This window comes from Bubalus bubalis, chromosome 14 (genome assembly GCF_019923935.1).
Source record: "Bubalus bubalis isolate 160015118507 breed Murrah chromosome 14, NDDB_SH_1, whole genome shotgun sequence".
NCBI lineage: Eukaryota > Metazoa > Chordata > Mammalia > Artiodactyla > Bovidae > Bubalus > Bubalus bubalis.
Window position 1 is genome coordinate 9,137,990 of NC_059170.1, and position 21,668 is coordinate 9,159,657.

Consider the following 21,668-nt stretch of genomic DNA (forward strand, 5'->3'; position numbering starts at 1 on the left):
GAAGGGGACCCTCTGGGTCAGAGAACATGCATTTTAAAAGCTTTCGATACATAATACCGTCTATTAAAATTTTCATAATTGCCACTTATGAAACACTTATGATATGCCAGGAACCAAGTTAAGTGCTTTACATATACGCTCTCCTTTAATATTCCCAACAGCCCAAAGAGGAAGATTCTATTAATATCTATATCTTACAAATAAGGAAGCTGAAAGTCAGAAATATAAATGACTTGATCCAAACAGCAAACTGACAAGGAGTAAAGCTGGTGTTTGAATTGAGGTGGGACTCTAGGGCCCATATTCTTTTTTTTTTGCTACAACCATGCAGCATGTCAGATTGTAGTTCCTCAACCAGGGATTGAAACTGCACCCCCTGCATTGGAAGCACGGAGTCTTAACCACGGGACCACCAGCGAAGTCCCTGGAACCCATATTCTTAACCTGTTCGCTTTCATTAAAGTTGAGCTTTACTGTGTGATCAACCCAGTCCTTGCTTACCTCTCCATCGCATAAAATTCCCTGACCTCTCCATACGGACTATACAAGGATATTCTGGGCCTGCCTGCTTCTACCTTCTGATGTTTATATTTTGTGGGCTCTTGAAAGCTGGGATGTTGTGTTACACATTTCTGCACCCAGCCAAGAGAGGTGATGTGTGTACAGAGTAAATACTCTACAAGTACCTATTGATTCGTTTTGTAAAAATTACACTGTGGAGGAAAGGAGGGGCCTGGGATTTATTTTTCAGAGGTAAAGTTTTAAGCTCTCAGTCAGTCCTATGATTCTTGTCATCTTTGAAGTATGGAAGAAAGGAAAGAAGGAAGGAAATGAAGGAGGAAGGGAGAAGCAATGCTGATCAAAGAAGAGGCAACCCACAGCTGGGAATTCTCATTTTTCAAACTCTTTTCAAACTGCAGACAATAAAATCAAGAGCTGTGAGGAGGGAGCCCAGAAAAAATCATGAAAAAAACCTCAAGCGTGAAAGCCTCCACCCACTATCAAAGGACCTCCAGAGAAATGACAGAAACCCACTAGGGATGACTTTTATCCTCTGAACTAGGATAAAAGTGGAAAGGAAATGCAGAATGTGATATCTGGGTGCTAGTTGTCTCAAGCAATAAACCCAAACTAGAGAATAAAGCCATAATACATAAGATCAAGAGATCAGGGAATTCCCTGGTGGTCCAGGGGTTAGGATTCTGAGCTTTGACTGCTGAGGGCCTGGGTTCAACCCCTGGTCTGGGAATGCATGGCATGGCCAAAACAAACAAACAAAAAGCAGCATAGAAATAACAAAATGACCTTACAAGTATACCACAGCTGAACCAGACGAGACCAATGGAGAACTAACCCTCAGATAAGCACGAACATGCCTAACTTGTACATTAGTATGTTGAGAGCTTTATCTATTTCAAACTAGAGTCTCCAGCCCACCAACAGAGATAATGAGTGAACCAATGTAGAAAATTCAACCCAGCGTGTCTGTGTATATTGCTACCTGGAGGTTGGTTAAAGGAGGGTCCTGTGGGCACCATCCAGGCCACTTGGAGCTCGGCCTGCAGAGTGAGCCAGCCTTCCATCAGAGAGGGGTTGTTGTTTTCAGACTGACTGAAAAGGGCAGCTGCCTTCCATAGTCTGTTCCCCTGGTGGTGCCAAGATTCTAACCATAACCCTAAACCTAATCGTAGCCCATAATAAATCACAGGCTTTGGATCGTTCATCTGGTGAAAAATCTCCAGAGGGCTGTTCAAGATGTGAAGCTTGCAAATAATGAGGGGGGTGGTACAGTAGCTCTAGGGGGTTCCATCTTTTATATAATAAGCTCACCCCAGTAGGCTTGGTTTGGCTGGGTGCTGGGCTTCTGTGGGGTTGATATCCTATTTGTAGGGGAACACACAGAGACCTCTGGGTCCAGAAGGCAGGACCTTCAAATGCTATGCTTTTCTGTGACTGAAGGGGGCACTGCAGGTCCTCCCAAGTACCATCTTTAATAGCTAAAGAAACCCGATACTCAGCAGATTGCCCCTGTGAATGGAAGACTAACAATGTCCTCAGCCATCTCTATTTTTGTTTTCCTCACCCCCTCACTTTTGATCAACTGGGTAAACGTGGTCATGGGGCAGGAAGGGGAATATTTGTTGTGTTTGCAATGTGATTATTTCGTGAGCTAATTTCCCAAAGCCCCATCAACAGACAGGACACGCGGAGCCACACAGGAGTCATAGGAGCCACCATGGCTGGTACAGCCCTAGCTCCCAGAGCATTCAGGCTGACAGTTTAGAGGTCTCATACATATTAGTAGATGAAGAGGCAAAAAAAAAAAGTCATTTCTTCCATGTCCTGTTGGGTCGCCTAACTGCTCTCTCTGCTTCCACATCGCCCCAGAGTTGATTCTTAAATTTAATTTTGGCTGTGCTGGGCCTCTCATTGAAGGGGGCTTTTCTTCAAGGTGCCTGGACTCTAGAGTGGGGGCTCTGTAGTTGTGGCATGTGGGCTCACTTGCTCCATGACATGTGCGATCTTCCCAGACTAGGGACGGAACATGTGTCCCTTGCATGGCAGGAGGATTCTTAACCACTGGACCACCAGGAAAGTCCCACAGACTAGCCAGAAGGATCTTTTTCAAATGGAAGATAAAGTCATCCTTCTGCTCAAACCCCCACCAGGGCTCCTAAATTCCTCAGAATAAGAGGCAAAGTCCTTGTAGTGACCACAGGGCCCTCTGTAATCTGTGCCCACATACCTCTCTGACTATCTCCCCTGGTACTCCTGACCCCTCACCACTCCAGCCATGATCCTTAAGCACCCAGAGCACACTCTGACCTCAGGTTCTCAGCACTAGAAATGTCCTCGGTCTGGACAGCTCTTTCCATGGATTTCACATGGCTCCTGTCCTTCACTCAGCTTATGGCTTGAATGACACCTTAGGAAAGACCTTCCCTGAATACTCTCTGCAAAGCAACTGCCCCCTTCTCTCCCCCATCCCCTGGACCCATTAGTCATCTTACTCATCTTTATAGTTTGCTAACATCTTGCTACCACCTGATATGTTATATATGCCTTGTTTCATTCATTTATTGACTGTTCTTCCCCCCTACACACACACATGCACACACGCGTACACCACACACCTCCTTGATCCCAAATCCGCCCCACCTAGAACAGAACATATAGTAAGAGCTCAAAAAGTATTCCCCACATGAGCAATACCTCTGCTTACGCTGTTCCTCAGGCAGGCCTGTGGTCTGGCTTCAGAACTTCACTTTTAAGCTCTGGCTCCCTCAAATATAGCTATTATCCCACCAACCCCAACCTGCACTTTACTGAAGAGCAGACATTTGTTTTTGCATCAGTTTTACTGTACAGAGCCCTCTAGACTGGAGGTGGGGTTTAGAGACAAAGCAAGGCAGCCTGTTGTTGTAGATGGGAGGTCAGTGCACGAAGAGCCCCTGCCCTGCACTCTGGAAGGCTGGCAGTTTACCAGGATTCTGGCCCTGGGAGCCAGGCGATGGAGAGAACAAATAAATACATATAGAAAGAAGGGATAGAGAGGAGGGAACAAAGAGAAGGGTATGGGATAGAGGGAGTAAGCTTGAGCTCTAGCTTGGAAAGAAGATACAAGAAACTGATAGCATTCACGGTCTCCACAGGAAACACCGAGCAGGGACTTGTCTGTTGTTCCACTGGCCAAAATTTTGCTTTCCAATGCAGAAGGTGTGGGTTCTGTCCCTGGTTGGGGAACGAAGATCCCACATGTTGCTGCCAGAAAACCAAATCATAAAACAGAAGCAATACGGTAACAAATAAAGATTTTTTCAAAAAGGAATTCTCAAAGAAAAATAGAACAAAGTGGCTGGGGGTGGAGGAAGAGTGTCAAGGGTGAACGATGTTTCATTGGGTATTCGGTTCTTTTTTTGGAGCATAATTGCTTTAGAATGTTGAGTTAGTTTCTCCTGTACAATCAGCTGTATGTATGTTTATATCTTTTTATATATCACTTCCCTCTCCCCCCATCCCGGCCATCTAGGCCATAGCTGGGCTATGTTATTTGCTCTGAGGCATGTGGAATCCAACCCTGGTCTCCTGCACTGGCAGGCAGATTCTTTGCCACCAGGGAAGCCTGGCTATTTATTTTAAAGAAGATGTGGTACATACATTGTATATCCTGTTTTTTACCTTTTGAATTGTGATCCATGTAAGTGTTATTTCTACAAAATAACAGCTTGATTAAAACAAAAACCAAAACCTACAACAAAGCACCCTGACTTTGTTACCTTCTTTCTGTGTGGCCTCAAGCAAGTAACTTGGCTGAGACCCGTCTGTAACACTGGCTCAATAGTTGAGACCCAGGAGCTTAGTTGCTCCATGGCATGTGGGATCTTCCCAGATGAGGGATCTAACCCAGGTCTCCTGCACTGCAGCGAGATTCTTTACCATTGAGCCACCAAGGAAGACCTTATCACAATCTGAGGGCTATTTGGGGGATTCAGGAGATCTTACAAGTGAATCTCCCAGCCCCATGTCAGGCACACAGTACCTGCTGCTGTTGTCAGAACTCCCAGCAGCTCTGGAAGGATTCCAGCATCTCTCTGAGCCCCAGTTCTCTTCTCCATCACCCTGAGAGAATAACCTGCAACTGCACAGGGCTGGTGGGCGGATTAACTGGGGAAGGGCCTCGGCACACAGAGCCTTGAGTTACCTTCACTGTGTCACCGTGTCACAGCTCATCTCTTCTCGGACTCTGCCTGGACGATCTGGTGGCCACGCCCACTCCCACCTCCGCAGCCCGAGGTTGCAGGCAGGAATGGAATGTGCCTGAATTATAAGAACAGAGGCCACAGGCCCGCCAGTGCTGGAAGCAGTCACTTTATTGGTTGGAAAAAGAAGCAGCTGTGGTCAGCTCAGGAGGGAGGGAAGAGGCCAGGAAGGGAGGAGGGCAGCTGGGCTGCAGCCAGACAGGGCCAGGCAGACACTGCTGCTCCCTCAGTCCACAGGCTGGAGCTGGAGGAAGAAAATCATAATAATACCATCAACAACAATACCCGGGACACTAGACAAGAGTGCTTGCAGCCTAAATTCTGATCCAAAGCTCCTCCCACTCCATCACATTCCACCGCCCCCACCCTGCTACCTTCCTACCCCCTGCCCCCCAGCAAAGTCTCACTTTCTCGAGGCCCTGGGGCTCTGCAGGCATTTTTCTGAAGGTCCTAGACTCACTTCTTTTGCTCTGACCATCCCAGGATACACCTGGGTATACCATGGTCCCTACTGACCACTGTGATCATTCATGAGGGGTCACTGTCATTTATCTCCCTAAGAATCCTTCCACCACTAGGAAATTGCACTATGCCCCCATTCCTTCGGTTAAGCTAAGTTAACTGATTAAAAAGATCTTATTTATCCCATTTTATAAGCAAAATATTTGCAGTTCAGGGAGGTGAAAAAGGCTAGTTAATTGTCAGAGCTGAAATCTGAACCTAGGTCTTCCTGACTGCAATGCCAGCCCATGCTGTTGGCACACATGGAGACAAGAGGCAGCTGGCATCACTGGAGAGCTCTGGGCCCTGGCGAGACCATGCTTCCCTTTCAGGCCCTGAATTGGCAACCATGGGTCCTTGGGCATGTCTTCCCCTCTGTCTGGGTCTCAGTCTTCACATCTGGGCAATAGGTTACATCACTGACCTGCCAGTCTGTTGACTGAGAGCTTATCAACAGCAGCGCACGATTAGCAATTAAATTACAACCAGGGGGTCCTTCCGGGGGCTTGCTTGGTCCCATTCCCTCCATCCGGAACAGCTTCCCTACCACTGTACTTCAACAGACTACTGACCTTTCACTCATCCTTCAGGACTGGCTCAGAACCCTGCTCCCTCCTTCCCCCACCGTCACCTGGGTGAGATTTCCTCCTGTGTTCTTACCACACCCAGCCCTGCCCTCCACTGCCGCACTGATTATAGGCATTGGGAGTGTCTGTCCAACTGTCTGCCTCGGCCACCTGGCTGCAAACTCAGTAAGGAAGGGCAGCCGTCAACTTCTGTCCCAGCACATGGCACAGTGCTGGATCCCTCAATGGGCTGAAGATGCATGTGCTTTGGGTTTTGTTTCTCTTTCTTTCCTTTTTTTTTTTTTAAATCTTTATGTATTTATTCATTTGGCTGCACTGGGTCTGAGTTGCAGCGTGTGGGATCTATTTCCTTGACCAGGGATCAAACCCAGGCCTCCTGCATTGGGAGCTCAGACTCTTAGCCATGGGACCACCAGGGAAGTCCCTTTCTTTACTTTCTTATGCTTGCTTTAAGACTTAACATTGTTTTATTTTTAATTATCTGTGGGGAAAAAGAGGCTCCACGATCTTATCTTTAGGCATGAGAACCACTCAAAGCAGGTGAATGTAGCCCTGTTGGTCACAGAGTAAGTGCACAAGTGAAGGGGAAAAGGAGTAAATCTCACAGCCCAAATAATCAGCAAATATTGTCCCATCCACCTTCATGTATGTCGCAAACCCAGCCTCTTAGGTCACCTGGTCCATCACCTCCCACCTGGCCTCTTGTAGGAACCTCCTAGTTGGTCTCCCTGCTTCTGCTACTGCTGCCTCTAGGGTCTCCACACAGCAGCCGGAGCAATCCTTTTAAATTCAAGAGCATGTCCATTTCCAAGGGCCCAACATCTCTGGGTCAAGACCAAAGTCCTGGACTTTCCTGGTGGTCCAGTGGTTAAGAATCTGCCTGCCAATACAGGGGACCTGGGTCCGATCCCTGGTCCAGGAAGATTCCACATGCTGCAGAGCAACTAAGACCATGTGCTACACCTACTGAGCCTGCGTGCTGCAATTACGGAAGCCCACTTGCCTAGAGCCTGGGCTCTGCAACTATGGAAGCCACCACAACGAGAAACCCGTGCAACGCAACACAGAGTAGCCCCAGCTTGCTGCAACCAGAGAAAGCCTGTGCATAGCAGTGAAGACCCAGTGCAGCCATAAATAAATAAAATGCCTCTCTGACCCTCTCCTCTATTGCCCTCTTTTTGATCATAGGCTCCAGACTTCAGGCTTTTCCTGAAACACACCAGGGGTTCTACTGCTTTATATCCGCTGCCCCCACTGGTCATAACAGGCTCTCTGAAAGCTCCCAGTTCCCTCCATCATCTCCAACAAGTTTGTTCAAATGCTGCCTTTTGGAAGGTCTTGTGATAACACTGCAACACAACTCCCTGCTGCTCCCCATCCCTACTCCGAATTCTCCTTCTGTTTTCTTTTTCTCCAGGTCACTTATTTCCTGCTAACATTTTACAGGGAATGAAAGTGTTGAATGAAGGTGTTAGTCGCTCAGTCGTGCCTGACTCTTTGCAACCCCATGGACTGCAGACCACCAGGCTCCTCTGTCCATGGGATTTTTCCAGGCAAGTATACTTGAGTGGTTTGCCATTTCCTTCTCAAGAGGATCTTCCCAACCAGGGATTAAACCCCAGTCTCCTGCAGGTTCTATACCAACTGAGCTACCAGGGAAGCCCTTTTACAGGGTATACTTGCCTTTTTATTTGATTTATCATTCACTAGCATCTACAGGTGGCACTACTGGTAAAGAACTCCCCTGCCATCACAGGAGACATAAGAGATGCAGGTTCGATCCCTGGGTTGGGAAGATCCTCTGGAGGAGGGCACAGCTACCCACTCCAGTAGGTGTGTCTGGAGAATCCCATGGACAGAGGAGCCTGGTGGGCTCAGGTCCATAGAGTCGCAGAGTCGGACACGACTGAAACGACTTAGGACGCATGAATGCACAGTATATAAAACCCATCAGAGAGAAATTTTTGTTGGGTTTGTTTCCTCATGGAGCATCCCAGACCTAGAGCAGTGAACCGCCTGTGATAGATGCTCAGTGACTATCTGTTGAGCAGATGAGAACAAATCAAAGGATGGATAAGCGAATAGCACTGTGTTAGCTCAAGGGCTCCTTTTCAGCCTCCTGCAGAGGTTGTCATATCTGGGTATCAATGTATCCCTCCCCCCACCACAGGGCACCTACCTCAGAAGACAGGGGTGACACAGGACACCCTCCCGCAACCATTGATGCAGCATTTCAATGCGTCAGGACACTGGCTGTCCACCTGGCACTGGTCCCGGCAGAGGCCAAGCTGGGGGAAGGCGATATCCACATTAGGGCATGAGCCCGGCTTATCTGGGTGAGAAAAGGAGTAAGAAGTGGTGAGCAGAGCTCAGGCAGGCGGCTGCACACGTCTCCACAGCATGTCTGCCCACCTGGATTCACAAATAAGACAGCTGCTTGCCTGAGCGAATCTCAGGGGGCTTGGATGGTCGTCTGCAAACTCTCTTCCTCCTGTTCTCTCCTCCCAGGGGTTTTGAGATCACTGCACTCCAGTTTGAGTCCCAGCTCTGCCTTCTCCTAACTTTGTGGCCTCAGGAGGGAAATCCCCCAGAGACCTGTGTCTTCAGGTGTCAGATGAGATCAGTGTTGACCACACCACAGGGTTGTTATGGAAGCAATGGAGGCAACAGACTTCTCCCTGAGAAGTCAACGTCCTTTGTAGCAGTAATAATGATGATGAGTAAAGGCAGCTGTTAACACTTAGTTCCTTCTAAGTAGCAGGCATTATCCGAAGCTTGCGACATTTATTAACTCATCTAATCCTCGGGATAATCCTAGAACCTGGGACAAGGAGCTGTAACTATTTTCTCATGTTGCAGATGAGGAAATTGAGTCAAAAAGTTAAATAATTTGCTTTAAGTCAAACAGGGTAGAGACAGGATTTGAACCCAGGAAACTGGCTTCAGGTCTGTGCACCATGCATTGTGTTGCTTTGTAAGCAATAAAGCATAGCGCCCATGTCAGGGTGATGCACCCACAAGGCCTTCACTCCCGTATACTCACTCCTAGTTACAACCAGGTGGAACCAAGGTCCCCTCTACGCTCTCACTCTAACACCCAGAGAAGCATTCTTCCACTATTGCATACACACACACACATACACAAAACCACAGAGATGTGCCAATTAACAAGTCCTTAGTGCAAATCCATTTTGTCCTTTAGTTTTCACATCAAACCTCTCTTCTGTAGGGGATATTTCTACTGTATTCTTATTACAGCAGAGGAGAATGAAACCCAGAGAGGTGAAGGCATCACCCAACATCACACTGCTGATCAGAAGTAAAACCAAGACCTGAGCCCAGCCTTTCAATGTCCACAGACACACACACACACACACAACCTGTGCTCCACTCCAGGCTCAGGGAGGAGGGAGCTGGGCTCAGTGCCCAGAAGCCCGAGGAGCAAGTCCAGCCAAACGTTAAGCAGGCTCAGAGCTGGATGAGCTGAGAGGACACGGGGGGCTGCCTTCCTGCACAGACACCCTTTCCGAGCTGCTCCAGGACAGAAGGGCATCAATAGCCAGTAACTCACCAAACAAGCCACTGTGAGTGGAGGATCTACTCTCTGCTGAGACGTCTCACGTGTACCATTTCATTTAGCCTCGTGTCAGTCCTACAACATCTGAGATTCTCATCCCATTGTGTCAAGGAGAAAGCAGAGGCTCAGAGAAGTGAAGCCACTTGCTCAGGACACAAACCTGCAGATGGTACAACGAGGATTCTAATCCAGGAGACGCTCTGTCCCTGCCCCTCTTCCTGCCTCAGTCTATCCGAGACCAGGGAGCAGCAGAGACTCCCCCAAGCAGAAACTCCTCTTTTCTCCCCACTCTCCTCTCATCTGTGTCTTTCTCTCCCAATGTCCTCCTCTCCTGGTTTTCCTCACTTTGGTCCAGGTTAGAGTACTCTTGCCTGGAAAATCCCATGGACGGAGGAGCCTGGTAGGCTGCAGTCCATGGGGTCGCTAAGAGTTGGATATGACTAAGTGACTTCACTTTCACTTTTCACTTTCATGCATTGGAGAAGGAAATGGCAACCCACTCCAGTGTTCTTGCCTGGAGAATCCCAGGGACGGGGGAGCCTGGTGGGCTGCCGTCTGTGGGGTGGCACAGAGTCAGACACGACTGAAGTGACTTAGCTGTAGCAGTAGAGATCCCCAGATCCACAAGCCCCCTTGACAGGCTGTTCCCCCCTCCGGCTCCCACCACCTGCTCTGACTGAGGTCTCTGATTACAGGCCTCCCTGCAGGCATCTTCAGAGAAATCACAGGGAGGGAGCATCATAGGGACTTTTTCTCTGGGTAAAGACAAGCGATCCCAATACGGTGGGATCAGGTCATATCCTGGCTTCTAGTCCTCAGTTTTTCCCTCTGAAAAACAAGATGCTCAGAGTCCAAGCTGTTTAAGACCCCTTCCTGCTCAGGTAGGAGTCCCTAGGACCTGCTGGACAGTCTTGAGCTCCAGCAAGTGCTTTCTATGAAGGGGAAGCTTCACACACTCTCTGTCACTCAGTCTTCAGAGCAGAAGAGAGGGTGTTAAGAGGAGGAAGGGGGAGGGCTGCTCAGGATGGGGTCCTGACTTTCTTCAAGCCACTCAGACAAAAAAGGGACCCCCTGTGTTATGAATCCTGTCCAGCCAGGGATGGCAGTGTGACCTTGGACAAGAACCTTTCTCTCTTTTGTATCACATCTTTAAGATGGGTGGAGTGCTCTCCTAAACCTGGAAAGCCTCCATCTGGACAGAGGAATTTGGGGAGTCCGGACCAGTAGGCATCCCAAAGCCTTCCCCCAGGGCCGGGGAAGCCACAGGAAAGGGGTTCTGGCAGGGGAGCGAGTCCAAGACCTCGGGACCCAGCCCATTGGACAGCCCAGAGCTGCCCCGAGGCTAAACCCCCGCCAGGAGGAAGCTTCGACCCTGGCGCCCAGATCTCAGGGAACAATGGTCCGGAACCACGTCCCCGCGGTGCGTCCCGGAAGTCCGTCATGCACCAGAGCGATGAATCCGGCTGGGAGTGGGGGACCTCCCTTCCCCTCGGCGGCATGTCAGCGACGCCTCGGTCTCCCCGGGGTCGCGGGAGGGAGAGCACGGGCTGATCCGGTTCCAGCCACCTCCACCTGGTCCTGGACCCCCGGGTCGGTAGCGCTGGTGTGCCCGGAACGGGGCGCTCCCTTCTCCCGCACCCCCGCTGCCACGCCCCGGCCCGCGAGGGTCCCCCAGGTTACCATTAGGCATCTGGCAGACGGTGGCGCAGCCGGCCTCGCAGCACTTGAGGTTGTCATCACAGTCCTCATCCAAGACGCACGCCTTCGTGCAGTTCGCGTCACCCTCCAGCTCGGGACACTCACCCGGCTTCAGTGCGACTGAGCCTGGGAGGTGGACGGGTAGTGGGGGACCCGGGCCCGCTCTCAGAGGATGCCCACCTCGTGTCCGATGGCCCCCAATCTCAATCCCCACCCCCACCGGAATTCTGAGTCTCAGTTCCTAGGCCCCGCCCTAACAGTCTTCAGAGAGCCCCACTTCCAGGGACGGGGTCCTCCAATACCTTGGGAGGACAGGAGGGACCAAACCCTTGGCCTCTGAGCCTTCAATTTTTAGGAGACCCCAGCCCGACTGAGCGTCTAGGAGCTTCCAATGTCCCGGCAGAGGGTCCCCGCCACTGGCCATTGCATCTCCAACATCAGCAAAGAACCTCCCCCCCCCTCCCCCGCTGCCCCCCAACCCCCGCCCCATCCCAGGCATAAGGGTCAGTCTTTAGTGGTCTCTGCGCACCTCCAGCACACTGGACCACACATCTGAAGCTCAAGGGCTACCTCCTTCAGAGCACCAGGGATCCCCACATTTTAGTCTGCAGGGGACTCCCCACTTCCGCCCTGGGGAATCCTCACTGCGCAGAGAGGCTAAACTCCTGCCCGGCTCCGTTCCTTCGCTCCTGGTTCGGCCCCTCTGGGCACCCAGCCTTTCCCCGCCCCACTCACCTGTGACCGGGGGGAGGCCCAGGAGCAGGCCAAGGAGGAGGGCGGCGAGGAGCGGACCCAGGCGGCAGGCAGGCATGGTGCTCGCCAGGGCGGGGTGCGGGAATGAGGCGCCGCCAGGAAGATTTAACTGGGTTCCTGGGGGGCGTGGGGTAGGGGCGGGGCTGAACGCTTGCGGGTAGAGGGCTCAGCACACAAGGCAGGCGGGCCGACTGCCACCTCCTGTCATTTCACAATCTCCCAGGATCAGGTGTCACTCTGGCCCCAATGGGAACCAGGAACCTAAGCGGCTTCCTGGCCGGGTGCAGCTGGTCTCACCCGGACCCTTGTCCCCTCCCCCTCCCCACCTCCCTCTGGGCCCTGGGGGCAGGGCAGCAGGCAGCCAAGGGCTAGATCTAGGACTCCCTGGATCCCATTCCGAGACCCAGGGGTCTCCCTGTGATGCCCACTGTGGTAGGAGAGAGGAGGGCAGGACCCACTGGGGGAGACTGTAGACGAAGTGGCTGGACTCGGGGTCAGCAGGTCAGAGTCTGGATCTCACTTTAGGGATTCATGGTGGGCGTGTTGTGTAGTGATACACAGCACACAGAAGGAGCCACAGGAAAGCGTATTTACACATGAACCCACTGGACACGAGACACCGAGGCCAGAGAAGGTGAAACACCTGCTAAGGTCTGGAGTCATAAGGACGTGTGTTTCTCCCTCTCTCTTCCCCGTGCAGACACGCAGGCTCACTCACTCTGATTGTGCTCAGTGTCTCATGATGTGACGGGTGGTCCCAGACACATATGAACAGAGGGATATTATCATCGCCAGTAGTGTGTGCCAGATGAATGGTGCAGGAGGCCCTCCCAGGTCCCCAAGTCCCAAGCGAAGTTGCAGAGACAAGGTTTGATCCCAGGTCTCCATCTCTCCAAGTCTGTTTTTTTCCCCGTCCATCATAAATGTATGTTTTCGTGACACATCTAGGGCACACAGTTGCTGTAGAGAAAGTAATTAAAGGAGCTCTCAACATTGGCCTTCGGGTGACAGAGTCTGGTTTGACTCCCGTCTCTCCCACTTCTAGCTGCGGGACCTTGAATGAATCTCTTCTCTGTTCTGAGCTGCCAAGTTGTCATCTCCAGAGATCTGTAAATGGGCTGAGATGGTGTCTCCTGTTAGTAAGGAGACTGATGAGTAGACATCGAGGTTTAACATGCAGGCTGGTAAATGCCAAAGCATGGTTACCTGGCAAGAAGTATCTTCAAACATCCCTCCTGATTCAAATCTGAGGTCAGTAAACCCCAGGAGGTCTTTGCTGCCAGAGGGTGGAAGGGGTGGAGAGCAGTGGCCATGGGGGTGACAGAGGAGCAGGACTTGATGATAGAAGTATGTCCAGCCACCGTCCCCACAGATGGCCCGGGGAAAAGAGGCTGCGAATACTTCCCCCACTTCCCTTGTCCAGCCTGGGGACTGGAGACAGGTCCTCGCTGGGAGGGGCCCGGGCTGTTTACTCTGAGCACAGAACAGTTAGCAGCCATGAGGCTGGAGCCAGGTAGGGGCTCAGCCCAGGGCTGCTCCTGGAACTTAGTCTAGGACATGCAGAGGACACGTTGACGGGCAACTGGTCTTAGCCTGTGAATCCAGCTGCCTGCTGGACATTCAGCCTCGGGCACTGCTGCCCACAGCTTTCTTCTGGCACCTCGTCAGCTTGCCCACGCCAGGAAACTGCCCGGCCTCACCCCTCTCCAGCCCTCTTGGGTTCTCCTGGGGACTGACTCTCTTGACAGGAATGGGGATTAGCCTGAGGTGAGCGGGATGGGGTGGGGCACACAAATAGAGGAGAAAGCTCCATAGGTCCACGGCCCATGGCATGCCAAAGATGTTTAGCTTTTGTGATGCCAGCTTGTGTACTGGGTGCGTTCATACAGTTTGCTTCTACATACAATATAAAAAGGGCAGAGGCTTTAAAACCAAATACACTCAGATCCAAATCAGGGGTTGGCTACTTCCTATGTGACTTACAACAGCACCTCACTTTTTGGACCTATGTCTTCTTATTCCTTGAAACGGGTATCCTTGAAGGAATTCCCTGGCTGTCCAATGGTTAGGACTCCATGCTTTCACTGCTGAGGGCCCAGGTTCAATCCCCGGTTGAGGAACTAAGATCCTACAAACTGCAGAGTGAGGGCAAAAGAAGGAAGGTGGAACATATCACAAGAAGTGTTTTGTAGGATTATATTAAGAGTCAAAGGGAAAACTAAGGTCCAAAATTCAGCTTCTTTGTATACTGGTGCCGAGTTGATTCTTGGAAACAGAGTTTTGGGCGAAGCAGAAAAGAACAGCTTTGTTACTTTGCCAGGCAAACGGCGCCACAGCAATCGAACACCCTCAAAAGCATGTGTCCCAACTTGGAGAAGATAGTGAGAAGTTTTACAGTGATTGTGCAAAGAGGACATGATCAGCTCATTGATAGTCTTCTGATGGGTTGGTGGTGACATAGTAGGAGTCAGCATCATCAACCTGCAGGTAGGTCCAATGGGTCTGGGGTCTACATGCTTGTGGGCAGATTACCATCATTAATCCTTAACTTCTCCCACCTGGAAGGGGTTTCAATACCTGCGAAATAGCACAAAAATATTGTTGTATGTATCTGTTAATGGGGAAGCAGAACCTTGCCCCAAGGCTGTTCTTGACTATTTCTCCCTTGTCTCCTATCCCCTTCCTTCCCTAACTAACAATTGCTTGAATCTGCTGATTGGACCTCAGGGAAGGTCATGGAGGCTGAATGAAGGCTGTTTTCTATAATCAAAGAAATGCAAGACACAGAAAGGCCTTGTGCCCAGGAGCCCCACAGGGCCCTGCTCTGTATCAACAGCATAAACCAGAGGTTGCAAATCTGGATAGAATATTATATCGTGAGCCCACACAGTACCTTTTAAGAGTTTGAATTAGTCGTCAAATTTAAGAGTGAGGAATTTCACATAAAAGTAAAATTCTAATATCTTTCAGTAAAAGGAAATGATCTGGGAACACAGTGGCAACCATCGACTAGAACACTGGACCTCAAACCTGAGCAAGCATCAGGATCACGTAGAACCACTTGTTCAAACACAGATTTAAGATCTCTACCTCCAGGGTTTTGAATCAGTAGGACTGGGGAGAAGTCTGAGAATCTGCATCTAAGGGTTTCCAGGGATGCTGGTGGTGCCGTTCAAGGGACCACACTGGACTAAGCTAAGGGGGGCTGCTCTCTTCCCGGGAGGGGAGTGTTCTCTCCAGTTTCCATAATCCCCAGCATTCATTACTGTCCTCTTGCCTCCACCCCAACCTCAAATACCTCTGTCCTCATTACTCACCTGGCCTGGAGGGCATTTAAAACTGTGGCTTGTTGGGTGAGCTCATCGTAAGTGTTCGGGAAAAGGTAGCTTGTTTTTATTTAACAAGGTTGAAATGGGTGGTGATATGAGTCAGCTGCAGACTTGCCCACTATAAGATGACTGTAAACAAATGAACGTTAGATATCTGAGAAATTCCCAGGAAGGAAAAGGGTACCTTTAACCATACAATGGCTCTTTGTCCTCTTGGACCCATTCAAACTTCCTAACTCAGGAAACCTCTCTTTCTGAGTGTATTGGCTACTTTGCTGTTTTGTCACCTAGCATCCCTTTGTCCTTTTACTGATAACACTAGCCTGATTTTGGACTTGCCTGGTGGTACAGTGGATAAGAATCTGCCTGCCAATGAAGGGGTCATGGGTTCCATCCCTGGTCCGGGAAGATTCCACATGCCATGGGGCTACTGAAGCCTTCCTGTACTAGGGCCTGTGAACCACAATTACTGAGCCTGTGCCTCACAACAAGAGAGGCCTGTGATGGGAAGCCTGTGCAATGCAACGAAGAGTAACCCCATCTCACCGCAACTAGAGAAAGACTGAGAGCAGCAACCAAGACCTAGAGCAACCAAAAATAAACAAAGAAATAAATAATTTAAAAAAAGGTAGCCTGATCTTTGTTTGAGGGAACGATCCTTCTTCCACCCCAGGTGGGCCAGGCAGGTTGAGGGGCTTACCAATCAGAGTTCTTGATTTTACCCCCAGACCAAGAGTGGCCAAACAGATGCTCTCCTTGGAATTTTAATGTTGACCAATGAATGCTTCCCTGGTGGTTAAGAGGGTAAAGAATCTGCCTGCAATGCTGGAGACACTTGCTCTATCCCTGTGTCAGGAAGATCCCCTGCAGAAGGGACTGGCTACCCACTCCAGTATTCTTGCCTGGAGAATTCTTTTTTTTTTTTAATTTTGTTTTATTTTTTAACTTTAGAATATTGTATTGGTTTTGCCATATATCAACATGAATCCACCACAGGTATACACGTGTTCCCCATCCTGAACCCTCCTCCCTCCTCCCTCCCCATACCATCCCTCTGAGTCATCCCAGTGCACCAGCCCCAAGCATCCAGTATCATGCATCGAACCTGGACTGGCGACTCATTTCATATATGATATTATACATGTTTCAATGCCATTCTCCCAAATCATCCCACCCTCTCCCTCTCCCACAGAGTCCAAAAGACTGTTCTATACATCAGTGTCTATTTTGCTGTCTCGTATACAGGGTTATTGTTACCATCTTTCTAAATTCCATATATATGCATTAGTATACTGTATTGGTGTTTTTCTTTCTGGCTTACTTCACTCTGTATAATAGGCTCCAGTTTCATCCACCTCATTAGAACTGATTCAAATGTATTCTTTTTAATGGCTGAGTAATACTCCATTGTGTATATGTACCACAGCTTTCTTATCCATTCATCTGCTGATGGACATCTAGGTTGCTTCCATGTCCTGGCTATTATAAACAGTGCTGCGATGAACATTGGGGTACACGTGTCTCTTTCCCTTCTGGTTTCCTCAGTGTGTATGCCCAGCAGTGGGATTGCTGGATCATAAGGCAGTTCTATTACCAGTTTTTTAAGGAATCTCCACACTGTTCTCCAGAGTGGCTGTACTAGTTTGCATTCCCACCAACAGTGTAAGAGGGTTCCCTTTTCTCCACACCCTCTCCAGCATTTATTACTTGTAGACTTTTGGATCGCAGCCATTCTGACTGGTGTGAAATGGTACCTCATAGTTGTTTTGATTTGCATTTCTCTGATAATGAGTGATGTTGAGCATCTTTTCATGTGTTTGTTAGCCATCTGTATGTCTTCTTTGGAGAAATGTCTATTTAGTTCTTTGGCCCATTTTTTGATTGGGTCATTTATTTTTCTGGAGTTGAGCTGTAGGAGTTGCTTGTATATTCTCGAGATTAGTTGTTTGTCAGTTGCTTCATTTGCTATTATCTTCTCCCATTCTGAAGGCTGTCTTTTCACCTTGCTAATAGTTTCCTTTGATGTGCAGAAGCTTTTAAGGTTAATTAGGTCCCATTTGTTTATTTTTGCTTTTATTTCCAATATTCTGGGAGGTGGGTCATAGAGGATCCTGCTGTGATGTATGTCAGAGAGTGTTTTGCCTATGTTCTCCTCTAGGAGTTTTATAGTTTCTGGTCTTACGTTTAGATCTTTAATCCATTTTGAGTTTATTTTTGTGTATGGTGTTAGAAAGTGTTCTAGTTTCATTCTTTACAAGTGGTTGACCAGAGTTCCCAGCACCACTTGTTAAAGAGATTGTCTTTTCTCCATTGGATATTCTTGCCTCCTTTGTCGAAGATAAGGTGTCCATATGTGCGTGGATTTATCTCTGGGCTTTCTATTTTGTTCCATTGATCTATATTTCTGTCTTTGTGCCAGTACCATACTGTCTTGATAACTGTGGCTTTGTAGTAGAGCCTGAAGTCAGGTAGGTTGATTCCTCCAGTTCCATTCTTCTTTCTCCAGATCGCTTTGGCTATTCGAGGTTTTTTGTATTTCCATACAAATTGTGAAATTATTTGTTCTAGCTCTGTGAAGAATGCTGTTGGTAGCTAGATAGGGATTGCATTGAATCTATAGATTGCTTTGGGTAGTATACTCATTTTCACTATATTGATTCTTCCAATCCATGAACATGGTATATTTCTCCATCTGTTAGTGTCCTCTTTGATTTCTTTCACCAGTGTTTTATAGTTTTCTATATATAGGTCTTTAGTTTCTTTAGGTAGATATATTCCTAAGTATTTTATTCTTTCCGTTGCAATGGTGAATGGAATTGTTTCCTTAATTTCTCTTTCTGTTTTCTCATTATTAGTGTATAGGAATGCAAGGGATTTCTGGGTGTTGATTTTATATCCTGCAACTTTACTATAGTCATTGATTAGTTCTAGTAATTTTCTGGTGGAGTCTTTAGGGTTTTCTATGTAGAGGATCATGTCATCTGCAAATAGTGAGAGTTTTACTTCTTCTTTTCCAATTTGGATTCCTTTTATTTCTTTTTCTGCTCTGATTGCTGTGGCCAAAACTTCCAAAACTATGTTGAATAGTAATGGTGAAAGTGGGCACCCTTGTCTTGTTCCTGACTTTAGAGGAAATGCTTTCAATTTTTCACCATTGAGGATAATGTTTGCTGTGGGTTTGTCATATATAGCTTTTATTATGTTGAGGCATGTTCCTTCTATTCCTGCTTTCTGGAGAGTTTTTTTTATCATAAATGGATGTTGAATTTTGTCAAAGGCTTTCTCTGCATCTATTGAGATAATCATATGGTTTTTATTTTTCAATTTGTTAATGTGGTGTATTACATTGATTGATTTGCGGATATTGAAGAATCCTTGCAACCTTGGGATAAAGCCCACTTGGTCATGGTGTATGATCTTTTTAATGTGTTGTTGGATTCTGATTGCTAGAATTTTGTTAAGGATTTTTGCATCTATGTTCATCAGTGATATTGGCCTGTAGTTTTCTTTTTTTGTGGGATCTTTGTCAGGTTTTGGTATTAGGGTGATGGTGGCCTCATAGAATGAGTTTGGAAGTTTACCATCCTCTGCAATTTTCTGGAAGAGTTTGAGCAGGATAGGTGTTAGCTCTTCTCTAAATTTTTGGTAGAATTCAGCTGTGAAACAGTCTGGATCTGGGCTTTTGTTTGCTGGAAGATTTTTGATTACAGTTTCAATTTCCGTGCTTGTGATGGGTCTGTTAAGATTTTCTATTTCTTCCTGATCGAGTTTTGGAAAGTTGTACTTTTCTAAGAATTTGTCCATTTCTTCCATGTTGTCCATTTTATTGGCATATAATTGTTGATAGTACTCTCTTATGATCCTTTGTATTTCTGTATTGTCTGTTGTGATCTCTCCATTTTCATTTCTAATTTTATTGATTTGATTTTTCTCCCTTTGTTTCTTGATGAGTCTGGCTAATGGTTTGTCAATTTTATTTATCCTTTCAAAAAACCAGCTTTTGGTTTTGTTGATTTTTGCTATGATCTCTTTTGTTTCTTTTGCATTTATTTCTGCTCTAAGTTTTAAGATTTCTTTCCTTCTACTAACCCTGGGGTTCTTCATTTCTTCCTTTTCTAGTTGCTTTAGGTGTAGAGTTAGGTTATTTATTTGACTTTTTTCTTGTTTCTTGAGGTGTGCCTGTATTGCTATGAACTTTCCCCTTAGGACTGCTTTTACCGTGTCCCACAGGTTTTGGGTTGTTGTGTTTTCATTTTCATTCGTTTCTATGCAAATTTTGATTTCTTTTTTGATTTCTTCTGTGATTTGTTGGTTATTCAGCAGCGTGTTGTTCAGCCTCCATATGTTGGAATTTTTAATAGTTTTTCTCCTGTAATTGAGATCTAATCTTACTGCATTGTGGTCAGAAAAGATGCTTGGAATGATTTCTATTTTTTTGAATTTACCAAGGCTAGCTTTATGGCCCAGGATGTGATCTATCCTGGAGAAGGTTCCATGTGCGCTTGAGAAGAAGGTGAAATTCATTGTTTTGGGATGAAATGTCCTATAGATATCAATTAGGTCTAACTGGTCTATTGTATCGTTTCAAGTTTGTGTTTCCTTGTTAATTTTCTGTTTAGTTGATCTATCCATAGGTGTGAGTGGGGTATTAAAGTCTCCCTCTATTATTGTGTTATTGTTAATTTCTCCTTTCATACTTGTTAGCATTTGTCTTACATACTGCGGTGCTCCCATGTTGGGTGCATATATATTTATAATTGTTATATCTTCTTCTTGGATTGATCCTTTGATCATTATGTAGTGACCATCTTTGTCTCTTTTCACAGTCTTTGTTTTAAAGTCTATTTTATCTGATATGAGTATTGCTACTCCTGCTTTCTTTTGGTCCCTATTTGCATGGAAAATCTTTTTCCAGCCCTTCACTTTCAGTCTGTATGTGTCCCCTGTTTTGAGGTGGGTCTCTTGTAGACAACATATGTAGGGGTCTTGTTTTTGTATCCATTCAGCCAGTCTTTGTCTTTTGGTTGGGGCATTCAACCCATTTACGTTTAAGGTAATTACTGATAAGTATGATCCCGTTGCCATTTACTTTATTGTTTTGGGTTCGAATTTATACACCCTTTTTGTGTTTCCTGTCTAGAGAATATCCTTTAGTATTTGTTGGAGAGCTGGTTTGGTGGTGCAGAATTCTCTCAGCTTTTGCTTGTCTGAAAAGCTTTTGATTTCTCCTTCATACTTGAATGAGATCCTTGCTGGGTACAATAATCTGGGCTGTAGGTTATTTTCTTTCATCATTTTAAGTATGTCTTGCCATTCCGTCCTGGCTTGAAGAGTTTCTATTGAAAGATCAGCTGTTATCCTTATGGGTATTCCCTTGTGTGTTATTTGTTGTTTTTCCCTTGCTGCTTTTAATATTTGTTCTTTGTGTTTGATCTTTGTTAATTTGATTAATATGTGTCTTGGGGTGTTTCGCCTTGGGTTTATCCTGTTAGGGACTCTCTGGGTTTCTTGGACTTGGGTGATTATTTCCTTCCCCATTTTAGGGAAGTTTTCAACTATTATCTCCTCAAGTATTTTCTCATGGTCTTTCTTTTTGTCTTCTTCTTCTGGGACCCCTATGATTCGAATGTTGTAGCGTTTAATATTGTCCTGGAGGTCTCTGAGATTGTCCTCATTTCTTTTAATTCGTTTTTCTTTTATCCTCTCTGATTCATTTATTTCTACCATTCTATCTTCTAATTCACTAATCCTATCTTCTGCCTCTGTTATTCTACTATTTGTTGCCTCCAGAGTGTTTTTAGTTTCACTTATTGCATTATTCATTATATATTGACTCTTTTTTATTTCTTCTAAGTCCTTGTTAAACCTTTCTTGCATCTTCTCAATCCTTGCCTCCAGGCTATTTATCTGTGATTCCATTTTAATTTCAAGATTTTGGATCAATTTCACTATCATTATTTGGAATTCTTTATCAGGTAGATTCCCTATCTCTTCCTCTTTTGTTTGGTTTGGTGGGCATTTATCCTGTTCCTTTATCTGCTGGCTATTCCTCTGTCTCTTCATCTTGTTTAAATTGCTGAGTTTGGGGTGTCCTTTCTGTATTCTGGCAGTTTGTGGAGTTCTCTTTATTGTGGCGTTTCCTCACTGTACCACAGCTTTCTTATCCATTCATCTAGGTTGCTTCCATGTCCTGGCTATTATAAAAATTTCTAAATAGACATTTATCCAAAGAAGACATACAGATGGCTAATAAACACACGAAAAGGTGCTCAACATCACTCATTATCAGAGAAATGCAAATCAAAACCACTATGAGGTATCATTTCACGCCAGTGAGAATGGCTGTGATCCAAAAGTCTACAAGCAATAAATGCTGGAGAGGGTGTGGAAAAAAGGGAACCCTCTTACACTGTTGGTGGGAATGCAAACTAGTACAGCCACTATGGAGAACAGTGTGGAGATA

General features: G+C 46.9%; 2 protein-coding genes across 3 annotated transcripts in view; both read right to left on the reverse strand.

Moving 5' to 3' along the window:
• Positions 1 to 4,853: 4,853 nt before the first annotated feature.
• Positions 4,854 to 12,058, reverse strand: WFDC2 (WAP four-disulfide core domain 2). The gene is made up of 4 exons (XM_006043352.4): positions 11,859 to 12,058; positions 11,106 to 11,249; positions 8,028 to 8,180; positions 4,854 to 5,004 (listed from the first exon to the last, which is right to left on the reverse strand). The coding sequence occupies exons 1-3, from the start codon at positions 11,932 to 11,934 to the stop codon at positions 8,029 to 8,031; spliced, it is 372 nt and encodes a 123-aa protein (XP_006043414.2). The 5' UTR covers positions 11,935 to 12,058; the 3' UTR covers positions 4,854 to 5,004; position 8,028.
• Positions 12,059 to 14,058: 2,000 nt separating this feature from the next.
• Positions 14,059 to 21,668, reverse strand: part of LOC102392022 (pancreatic trypsin inhibitor-like) — a 33,473-nt gene continuing 25,863 nt past the window's right edge. For both annotated transcript variants that reach the window (XM_044927590.2, XM_025264728.3), the window contains one exon: positions 14,059 to 14,453. In XM_044927590.2, coding sequence (XP_044783525.2) covers positions 14,386 to 14,453 — 68 coding nt within the window. In that variant the 3' untranslated portion in view covers positions 14,059 to 14,385. The remainder of the gene's footprint in view (positions 14,454 to 21,668) is intronic.

What these genes read in the sequence shown, in the direction of transcription:
- WFDC2 (XM_006043352.4), bottom strand. Translation starts at nt 11,934, where the DNA reads ATGCCTGCCTGCCGCCTGGGTCCGCTCCTCGCCGCCCTCCTCCTTGGC. An exon ending in GGGCCTCCCCCCGGTCACAG is followed by an intron (nt 11,250 to 11,858) that starts GTGAGTGGGGCG and finishes TCCACCTCCCAG; the next exon opens with GCTCAGTCGCACTGAAGCCG. An exon ending in CGTCTGCCAGATGCCTAATG is followed by an intron (nt 8,181 to 11,105) that starts GTAACCTGGGGG and finishes TTTCTCACCCAG; the next exon opens with ATAAGCCGGGCTCATGCCCT.